Here is an 11,329-nt window from a genome sequence, read left to right as displayed (position 1 = left end):
TTCTGCTGGATTAAGTCCAGCCACTCTGAGATTGCTTGTTCCATACAGTACCTTTATTCTTTTTAGACTTAATTTTATGCTCTTTTTAATTAAGATGAGTTCCACAACTCCTAGGGTTAAAGATTTTCTTATTTTGTAGCATGCATCCATAAATCTATATGAAGAATAGTCTGCATGAATCTAAAGAGCTATGGCACGAAGCAGTGTGGTATACAAATCAGAAACATGTCACAATTATCGTGTGTTCACGGGATGGGACATTTAATTGTACAGTACTCTCGTTTTGGTCGTTGTCCTCTCACGTATCGTCTTTAACTCCCTGTTTTAGAAGTGAAGTTTCAATCCAGGATTTTCAGGGGCACCGTCTGAATTTGATGAGTTTTTGGAAAGCCTGTTTGAATTCATCGTTGAACACGGTGTAGATAACAGGATTGATTAGGGAGTTCACATATCCAAGCCAGGTAAACACATCAAAAAGCACTGGATGAAACCAGCATTCTTTACATATGGCCGTGACAAGCGTGCCAATAAAGAACGGGAGCCAACAAACAATGAAGGCGCCCAGGATGATGCCCAAGGTCTTGGTTGCCTTTCTCTCCCGAGCTGCACACAGACGTTTCCTCTCCAGCACGCTATCGGCCAGCTTAACTTTCACACTGTTCGTGAACAGAGGCGATCCTCCTCCTCCGGCATTGCCAGAGTGTAGTTGTGCTTCCTGGTTGGAGGCAGAATTAAGAGAACAGAGAGAGGAACCTGCAGAGGTCTGGATTAGCTGTGCTGTGGTGAAGCGTTTCCCAGAGCCTGATGGCGTCTTGAGGATTCGGGACCGGGCAGCAACATAGATCCTTCCGTAGAGGATGACGAGAAGCACTGTGGGGACGTAGAAGGCGCCAAAGGTGGAGTATAGGGTGTAAGAGATCTGATCTGTATTTACCATGCACTCTGTCAGCTCCTCGTGGGCTTTGGCCTGCCGCCAGAAAAGTGGAGGCATTGAAATTGATATGGAGATCACCCACACCACTGCAACCATGACCCCTGCCCGACGCATGGTTCGGCGTTTTGAGTACTCCAGTGCATCTGTGATGGCCCAGTAGCGGTCCAGAGCGATCACACACAGGTGCAAGATGGAGGCTGTGCAGAACGTGATGTCCGACGACAACCAGATGTCGCAAATGATCTGCCCAAATGACCAGGTCTTGCTGACGGTGTAGACGATGCTAATCGGCATGACTAAAATAGACACCAACAGGTCTGTGACGGCGAGGGAGCCGATCAGGAAGTTGGCAGGTGTGTGGAGCTTCCTGGTCAGAAAGATGGTGGCAATGACAAAGGCATTTGAAAGCACAGTCGCCAGTGTGAAAAGAGCTAAAATCACAGACAGGGAGATCTGGAGGCCGAGCAGAGTGACTTCATTCCAGGGTGGAGTTACAGTTGTGTCGGGAATCTCTGTGAAATTGTTGGTAAAGTAGTCCAATGAGCTGTTACCCAGCTCCAGCTCCATCGCCTTGCTTTCTCCAAATATTAGAGCTGCCTCATCTAAAACTACCCTTCAATCAGTTCAGGCATATCTCTGGTGAAGGCTGTGCAGTGCCTTTTCTGTGCTAGATAATACTGAAGCCTGTCTTTTAACTTTTTGTTTTTTTGTTTCCATTATTTCCCCTCTCTTTGAATTGGAATAGAATTTCATCGCATCCATTTGCAAATATCTAGTTCCATCGTTTCAGTTAAAAACCTATTGCCCCTGTAACCGAAGCCGGGGAGTTTGTGCATTTCACTGCTCCATTATTGATCCACCTCACTGGTGTAGCTGCAGGAGAGACGAATTCTCATTTGTATTCAGCACCTGTCAGACAGGCACTTCTTCCTCTCCTCCCAGTGCTCTTATCTCATCTCCAACCGGCAGCCGGCCAGCAACAACACCTTCAAACCGAGCCCTCCTATCTAGCAAATGCTTTAATGGGCTTCTTCTTTTCAGTAAAGCGCGGGGAAAAGTTGCACATAAGAAGATGTTGACAGTGGATACAGATGTTCGCTCGTTGTCTCTCTTATCTGTTCTCAGGTCCACGTGACGGCTTCTAAATTGAGGTTTCCACTAAAACGTTGCTTTTCTTAACGTCTTTGATGAGGCTGGGAAGCCAGCACATTAGATTTATCTGAACCGCAGAAAAACCAGATGAGGAAAGTTTGGAGGGCATCCATGAGATAATCATTAAATATCCGTTTTATAGAAGTTGACTGAAAAGAAGTCAAGCAAAGATCTTTCTTCGGGTTCCCAGTGTTAAATGTATCAGCTCCTCTTCTTCACTCAGATTCACTCAGCCATTGTGTCCAAACGGCTGAGAAGGTTTTGTCAGGCATTCGTGAAGCTTCCTCTGGAGGATCTTCACCTGGAGGTGAAACAAATAGGAGTGGAAAGGCATTATTTTCAACTTGCCAACATGATGTTTACATGCATTCTCAACAAACGTTTTTTGACACATTAGGGGCAGAATATGCACCTGAACAGCCTCGTAACGGAACTTTGACTGGCACATTATGAATTGACACATGGATTTAACACCCACACAGCTCCAGTAATTTATTACATCCTGATGTTGAAACACTAAAATATTATTACTAGCAAAATGCTACGGTGCTGTATGAAGGAAGCTGCTGCCACTTTAATTCCATGTCTGAAAATCTGGATTTATTTTAAATATTCCAAAACAGACAAAAGACAATTTTATTAAGAGCATCAAAAGCACATACATTTCATGAACAGAAAACTGTGAATGTTGAACTTCTTTCACATGAAGGTTTATCGTACACTGAATTATCAGTCATGCTATGTTGATCGGAAACCGGAGCACGGAGGTGCAAAAAGAAACTGATCGTGCCGCTTCTAGGTAAGAGTAAGTGAACGTTATCAAAGGAGGGCGAGCTAGCTCGCTTTCAAGTACAATGAAAGAGATGGGAACAGAAACGTGGTCTTCTGTTCCAGCAGGACATCAAATGACTTTTAATCACCCCAGAAGGCATTCTTCGCTTTCTCTTTGTATAAAATACATTCCCTTTCATTTATTATTTAATAGTAGCAGTATGGATACTGACTTTATTTATTTTTTAATTCAAAGGAGATTAATGGGCTCATCGACTCACAATACATGCCTTGATAAGTTAAAGAAACTAAAAGGGGTGAATTGCAGCATCAAGACGTTTCTCTACTTATAGCTATATGTATGTTTTGCATGTACTGTAGATTCCAAGGAAACTGCATGGTGTGCAGATCCATTAGAGCTAGTGACTCCTAATGGGTGAGACAACACACAGCTTGGCTAGCGTACAGTCACGTGTCATTGCATCAGTAGAGAAGAGATGGATGAGTGCAGTGCTCAGCAACTCCATTGTTAGAGTTGACTTCAGAGTGCGTTAAGTAAGAAAATTGTGGTAGACAGCATTAATTATTCATTCAGTTGTCTGAAGCTGTCATTTTGCTGTGCAATCATGTCTCATTTCCGATGAGCACGCAAACGTACAGGAGCATGCGTGATAGATGGCTGAATAACTTATCTGTTTATCCATCAGACGAGACGAGGACGAGTCTTATCTCCTAAGGGTCTGGTTTGCAGCACAACGAGGTAATGAGGTTCATAATGACTGAATGAGAGGAAAAGATTTCCAATCAAGAACAGACCTTGCCAAAATTGGACTGTGCACTGTTTGTGTGAACTATATTAGTTTCTACGTCTGGCTTTGAAATTGAAGCTCTAACACACGGAGGCACGGCTCTGCCCGGAGATAAGACATGCAGTTGTTATCCTTTAAACAAGGGGAAATGAAAGGAGAAGGTATAAAAGAACAGGGTCACACAAAAAAGCATTACAAACATAGGTCTAAAGAAGAGCAACACTTGAGGGCTATACCATATCGCGGCCCTGACCACTTGGCCCAATTACATCACACATCATTCTCTACAAATCCAATTCATTCCTTAAAGGCTTGGGTCAAATCCAAGCAGATGCTGCATCATACTGTATGTGGTAGCCTGTTTGCTGACCTGGGTGAAACAGTTTTAGCCCCAGAACCTGGCAGGCCTGCAAACACTGCATGGCCCCGCTGGAGATAGGCTGATTGATTTAGCAGAGAGGGGGCTAGAGCCATCGCTGCCTCCGCTGTCAGCTAATTGTCTGGTGTTCACTCAAGCTTGTGCTAAACGGTGGGTGAGCAAGGACTTACTGTGTGTGTGTGTGTGTGTGTGTGTGTGTGCACGTGTGTTTGTGGGTGTTCACATCGATGGGGAGAGAGGTGTGTATGTGTGAAGAGGTAAACCGAAGAATGAGTTAGGTGTTGCAGCATTACAAAGAACCATTTTGGAACCATTTCAGCTTCAAACAGGGGAAATACTTTTCCACAGAGGATGAACACTGATGACTTTTACTTTTTCACATTGATGTTTTTCATGAAGTCTTTATAAAGGATGTTCTTTTTTTCTTCTATAGGATCAGATGGAGGAGATGAGGAGGAGATCTGTCTTCATAAATATTTTTGATATGCTATTACATAAATGCTTTACAGATTCTTGTAGCCCTGGGCTTTGCCTGACAGGCTACATAATGACTGCATTGATGTTATTGTTGAGCATTGTTGGGGCCACACATAGACAGACAATAATTCACGCACACATTCACAACTATGGACAACATGCAGGCAAGGGGAGAACATGCAAACCTTGTTTTTCCTGTAAAAGGAATATCACTGTTTTATTTCCTCTACATAGACAGTAGAAATCAGCAATAAGAAGATTGTATGCTAAAGCACAGCGCTATTTATTGCAAGGATATAAATATAGCATCATCAAAGAATCATTTGTGGGAAACTAAAGTAAAATCACTTAATGATGTCATGTTATGATAAATAGCATATCATGTATCACTCTAGTGTGTTGCCCCCACTTCAAACCAATTTAATAAATAACACCTACAGACCAGGCTTAAAATGGATTTGAAAAAATTTATGGAAGAGGAAATTTCACAATGTGTTTTTACGACGCACCATTTGAATAATGCATTATGGATAGATGGCTTGCATCGTGTGTGATTATAATCTATGAAATGTTGATTCGTGCGAATGCTTTAACAATGAAACATGAACTCAGAACTCACATCCGTCAACCGTAACATTAAAGTGCAGTAAAAACAGACAGTTGCAAAGATGGAGCCGTAAAATCAGATTCAACATTGGCAGCACCAGCATTTTGTACTAGAATAATGGAAACACGTTTCATGAATGGTTGGCGAGGATGAATTGAAACTTGCAGGCGTGCCGTAGTGAAATAAAATCACATTATTTCCAGAGGGTTTATCTCATCTACATTGTTTGCAGGCACCTTGGAGCTGCAGAGTGGGTGTTTCATAAAGTTGTGTGGGCTACTTGTGTGCAGAAGCATGCGCATGTTGGTGCACAATGTGCCCCACCCTCCAGCAATCCACCCACATGTGCAACAGACACAAATGAAAGAATAGACATCAAATACCAAGTAATCCTCACAGGAGTTACGAGCAGAGGACGCTGAAGGGCTTCACAGGTTTGTGTTGATTTATGGTGGCTGATTCCTCTGCTAGCGAATGAATTGCGGAGATGCTAAGAAGGCGTTAACCAGCAGTGACAGTGGTTTGCCAAGCCTCTGGGTCCAAACCTCAGGACTCATTATAGAGGCTGCATGGTAATGATAATCTCAGCCCCTCTCTAAGCCAATAGGACAGGAACGGATTTTGAAAATGCAACAATTAAGCCTCTTGGGCAGGATTTGTATTATTTTTTGTAAATAAATGTCCCTTAAATTTATTTTGTTTCAAATGTAGCTCGTCACATGTTTTATTGTTTTTCCCCTGAAATATACTTTATTGCCACAACAAAGCCTTTAAATTCAGGAACAAAGAAACAAAATCCCTTCCTATCAAGAGAGAGATAGAGAGAGAGAGATTGAATTAAGCATGCATGCAATCGGCTAGAAGGTTGATTTGCTATGGCGACCCCTGACGGAACAAGCCGAAAAGAGAAAGAAGATTAGGAACCTTTTTATACTGACTTCCATTTTGAGTAGGTGCCAGATAATGCAGAATGGATGGGATCAGCATTGCAAACTGGTTGCAAATTCAGTATATTCAGCCGTTAACATCATGCAAGTAATTAAATCCAGAGTGTCTGAGCTCACCATAGTAATCCTGATTAGAGGTAGGAGGAAATTATGCATTGAAAAGCCACCAGAGACATTTGCCAGAAATATTTTTATTGTAAGGAATGTGTGTGATTGCCTCAGTGGTGGCTCATTTTCTAAAGTGCTCTGAGTGGCTTTGTCAGATGAGAAAAGTGCAATAGAAATGCAATCCATTTGCAGTTATCATATTAACCACATGATATTTAAGCTACTACTGTGATGCAGACAGTCATGTATCGTTGCAACTCTTGCATCAGTATGTGACATGGCCTCCATTCCATTGATGAGCCAAGGGTAGTTCATTTCGTTTCATTTTAATTCTATGGAAAAGTTGTCCAAGCCTTCAAAATCACCTTAAAATCACCTCTCCAGGCAAGATAAAAGAAAAGCCATTGAAGCAGGGGTGTGCCCCAGCAACAAAATGGCTCTGCTGTGGCATGGGAAAGAAGGTTGGGGGTTCACATCCTGGGCAGGATGCTATACAAGCCTTCGAATATGAGAAAATAAATTAAATGCAAGCAAGACACAAATGAAGAACTTGGATCATGGAAATGATGGATGAAGAGAAGACCAACATTACAAATTCCAAGCTAAATACTTCCATAGGATGAGACAGGTGCTGAAAAATCAGCTCAGTGGCAGAACAAAGATCCATGTATGCTCTCCAGATAAAGACGTCGAGACATAAAGACTCTCCACAATGCATGCAGGGCTTCACCCAAAAAGATGTAAAGAGGGCAAGGATTAATGTGTCAGGTGCATGGTCCAGGATTAAACGAGGATATTCCTGAATGCATCAGGAAGATTGAACAGGCAAGAGAATGCCTCAGGCAGCAGGAAGCAGAGGGTGGTGAGGAAGAAGAGGCAGAGGTTGATGAGGAAGAAGGCCAAGCCACTCCATGTTATGTTTCACCAGCTGATTGAAGAATGCTGAAAGGCAAGAAATGAGACCAATGGCTCACAAGAACCGGACTGAAGGCAAGCGCAGAGGATCTTATCCTGAGCACTGCCTATTAATATTTGTATTAAGTCGCATTACATTATGGGCCTCTCCACTTTAGTCTCCTTTCATCTATTTCATTTACTAAAACGATAAGATACTAGAGTGGTGAGATGCATCAGTAAACCTTTGGATATCATCAAAGTCATCTGGCAAACAAGATCTATACACTTAAATACGATGAAGATTAAGCAAAGAAACTGTGCAATTGTAAACTGTACGACCGGATAACGACAAACAGGAGAGCTTTTATCCTGGAGTCCTATCTTTGAGTGAGTGTGTGAGTCATAAAAGTGGAGAGGCGGAGAATTGGAAACAGTGATCCATCCAGGAGACAACAGCGGATGTTTGTTCCCCAAGTGCTGGAGAAGAGAGCATTAACGCCTACTAGAGGTTCAGCTATCCCAGACTGAGTGACGAAAGCCAGAACGAGTAGAAGAAGGATAATAAAGAAAAAAGAAGTAGATATCTTTCCACCTGATAAGCAAGCTGGCAGGTTCATCGTATTGTGTGACCCAGAAACCGACCGATGCACCTGCGCCGGGACACGGCATCTACCAGAGATGCTACATGTGCTAAAATACGTTTACATTTTCTCAAGCATGTGCATCCTCTCTTTCTCACTATATGTCATTGTGTTCTTTGCTGTTATTTGTAGTTGCTACAAAATATAGATTGATTAATTTGTTTTATAAATGGCTGATCAAAAAAGATCATATGAATACCTTATTGATCCTCCTCAATTTGGGTAACATGAGAAATAGTTAATTATCATCAACATGTCGGTGAAATCAAGCGTGAGGATGCAGATTGCCGAGCTTTTGCATGCTCTGAATCAAGACCAACACTCGTGCCTTGCAGCATAGTGCAAGTGATGATGATGATGATGATGCAGTGGTGAGAGATGAACAGTACGGCAGGATATGAACTACTGTGGAATGAACTTAGCAGAGAGCAATCTCGATCTTGAGCACAATCTTGACCCACTGCATCGGTCACACAAAGTCCTTGTCCCTGGAACCCCTCAATATGAAGATGACTCCGGGCATTCAATTAAAATTGGAGGATTGGAGTGTTAACATTGGCAAATGTTTGATATAATCAGATATTAATTTAGTCATAATATTCAGCCTGATCGAGAACTGCATTGGTTTCAATGATGAAATTCAGGTATTTTCTGAACTTGTTTAATTTCCACATGAAAACAGGAAAGAGGATCAAAAGCTCTACTAATATTTTATAAATATTTAAATCTTTTTTTTCCCATTTCATATTCGACAGTCGACTATACTGCATTGTGGTATTTTCCACAACAAACAGCTTCCTTCTTCCACTGCCTTCAAGCAATAGAACCAAGCATCATTTCACAAGCAGTCAGTCTTGAAGCATTAACTGCTAAGGGTCTGACTGATCAAACTGCTGCTGGGTTCCATGGATGACCTTTGAAGTCATTTTCAAAGTGACTTGCTCTGATCTATTATTATGATTTTTGTCAGGCGGCCCCAGTGATTCGGCGTTAATTATGTGGTTATCCTTATGAGCGATGGTAGAAATGGGATATAAGTTTGTTAAAAAACAATGCAATAATGCGAGAAAAAGGAATAAATTGAAGTGGAATGAAAAGCATAAACAGAAAACAGAAGGCTAAAACGGAACAAATATGACAAAGATGAGACAGAAAGTATGATTTTTAGACCCTAGGGCAAAAAATGAAGTGTCATATGTTAGAAAGCATTCCTATTCACCCAATGCATCGTTAATGAGTGGACTGACCTCTCTATTTAATTACGTAGGGAATAATGATTGTAAGCAAGAAAGAGGGGGAAGCAGATGTTATTTTGTGACTGGAAGACTGCTTCCTCACACACTGTCCAATCCCTTGAGAATAATCCTGCCTGTAAATCCATAGGGATTACCACTGATAGGAGTCTCGGTGTTCTGAATTGCTTTAATTCCAATATAAAGAGAAAATCCAGCCCCATAAACACTGACAGGAGGATTTAATGAAAGTCAGCAGATTAAGATACGTGCAATGTTTACAATTTATTTGTCTCACCCTCATGTTGCTGCCTTTAATGCATCTCCTCCTAATTGCTTTCTTGATTTTGGATTTCACCGTTTCGTAAAAGTGTCCCACATGTTTTGTGTGTTACATGTTTCAACTGGCCATCCACATAGTTCTAGCTCTCATGTACAGTTTTTGCCTCCGTCAGCATGCTCATTAGTGCCTTTTATTCTTTGTGAACCATGTCAGACTTTCTGTGATGCTTCTTTTAAGGCTGGTATTTAGATGTTGGTTAACGTGATGGCGGCTGGATCCTGTTCTGGATGTCACTGATCAAAGCTGCCTGAGCATTACTCATTGTGCAATAGGGCAAGCAGAGCAGCTGCACCTCTGCTGCTGGATTTAAGAGGGGAGAATGTGCACTTTACTTACATCCAGCTATTCCAGATAAAGTTCCCCTTGTGTTATCCTGACGGTCAAAAACTTTCCCTTGCTCTGTAAACTACAAAGAAAACCTTTGCTGAGAAATAATATTTTATTCCAGCTTTAATATGAATGAAATTTAACAGCTTTTCATGGAGTAAATCAAATGTTAGAAAAAGTGAACCACAGCAGTCGTCGGAATTTGTGTGTAAGGTCAATTTATTACCACAAAGTCTAAGATCTGAGATCTTACTGCAGTAAAAACGCTGCAATGTACATGTACATGTACCAGTACTGTATAATATATAGTATTTTTTGTGGTCACAATGGAAGGCTCTAAATTGTAGGATACGTTGCTTTCATCAAATGTAAAGTGTTTCTGCCAAACCTCCTTTTCCTACAAACAATCTCGCACCCCCAGCGTCAGCTATATGCTGCCACCCACACCACTGATGATTGGTTTAATGTGATCGGTTTAACATCTGATGTTCGCATGATGTTCAGTTTCAACCTTTTACTTCCTAAAGATTTGCAAGTGCACTTTGTTTTGACTTGTTTACTTGATCTCACTGTCTCTGTAGTCCACATTTTGTCAAGGTTGTATATATTTATTTTGTGCTATTACTGTTACATTGAGACTGAGGCATCGGGGCCTGCTGTCATACCGCCTGAAAGCCTGACAGTGTCAGCAGTTGGGCCATTTAATGAGCAGGATGTTGGTATTCTTCCTCATTGTGCTTCCAATATATCCTGGCCATTATTGAAATATTTACATTTCCAACACGTCTCTGATACTTCAAAGAGTTGAGACAAAGATTATTCAGGCTGGGTATTTTACAGTCAAACACCAAAGTCTTCTTCAAAAACATCGCCTCGCCATCTGCTCGCTGTGGTGCTGCTTCCCGGTGAACTCACGTGTTACACAGTGCTGTAAACAGTCGGCAGGACAAGCGCTTTAATGATGGGACTACTTTCACGCAAGTATTTCGTGCGCGAGCTGTTAGTCTTTCAGCAGATGCTTAAAAAGTGAGCATTTGGATTTGGTCTACAAGGTTTTCACAAAGTACGGACAAATGCTAAATTTTGGAATAAAGCTTGAACTAAATTCTTGTTCCCTCAGCTCAGTTTTGCAAGTCAAGCGTGGCAAAAGAGAAGCAAACACGTAGTCCATAATGGTAGCTGTGGTGCCTTGAGGTTCTCGGCACCGACGGGCATTTATTTGATCCAAATCACGTTTCTGTAGTTCACTCTTGAGGAAAAAAATTAGTCACACATGCCAACAAATGCAGTTTAATACTGTTCTCAAAGAGCTGAATCGAGCAGAAACCGCATGTCACTCTTCTGTTTGCTCTCTTCCTTCTGTAGGTGAGAAAAAGCTGCAGCTCCAGGTGAGAGAGAGAGAGAGAGCGAGCGAGAGCAGTGTCTTTTATATGTGAAGATTGCATAGGAAAGAGCTGTGTTATGCTTTCTACAAATCATCAGAAATTAATTACCTTCTCCAACATCAGTTATTAAACCAGAATGTCATGCTTTGTCATAATGAGCTGCAAATGAGTTGTTTTTGTGATATGATCTCTCAGGCTGGAGATGAGAAGAGAAAACTCCTCCATCAATGTGTGAATAAATGACATATTCAGCAGTATTATAGTCTAAGAGTCAGTGTGCTTATTATTTGAGTTCAGTGTCATTAGTAAATAGAGAGCGA

General features: G+C 41.6%; 1 protein-coding gene across 1 annotated transcript; it reads right to left on the bottom strand.

Moving 5' to 3' along the window:
* Nucleotides 1-352: 352 nt before the first annotated feature.
* Nucleotides 353-1,501, bottom strand: htr1d (5-hydroxytryptamine (serotonin) receptor 1D, G protein-coupled). Its single transcript, XM_068752104.1, has one exon. It carries the CDS (start codon nucleotides 1,499-1,501, stop codon nucleotides 353-355), a length of 1,149 nt encoding a protein of 382 aa, XP_068608205.1.
* Between the last annotated feature and the right edge of the window lie 9,828 nt (nucleotides 1,502-11,329).

Source organism: Brachionichthys hirsutus, chromosome 18, assembly GCF_040956055.1.
Source record: "Brachionichthys hirsutus isolate HB-005 chromosome 18, CSIRO-AGI_Bhir_v1, whole genome shotgun sequence".
NCBI classification, from domain to species: domain Eukaryota; kingdom Metazoa; phylum Chordata; class Actinopteri; order Lophiiformes; family Brachionichthyidae; genus Brachionichthys; species Brachionichthys hirsutus.
Note: the sequence above shows the minus strand (reverse complement) of the source record. Positions and strands in the feature narration are given on the sequence as shown.

What these genes read in the sequence shown, in the direction of transcription:
- htr1d (XM_068752104.1), bottom strand. Translation starts at nt 1,501, where the DNA reads ATGGAGCTGGAGCTGGGTAACAGCTCATTGGACTACTTTACCAACAAT.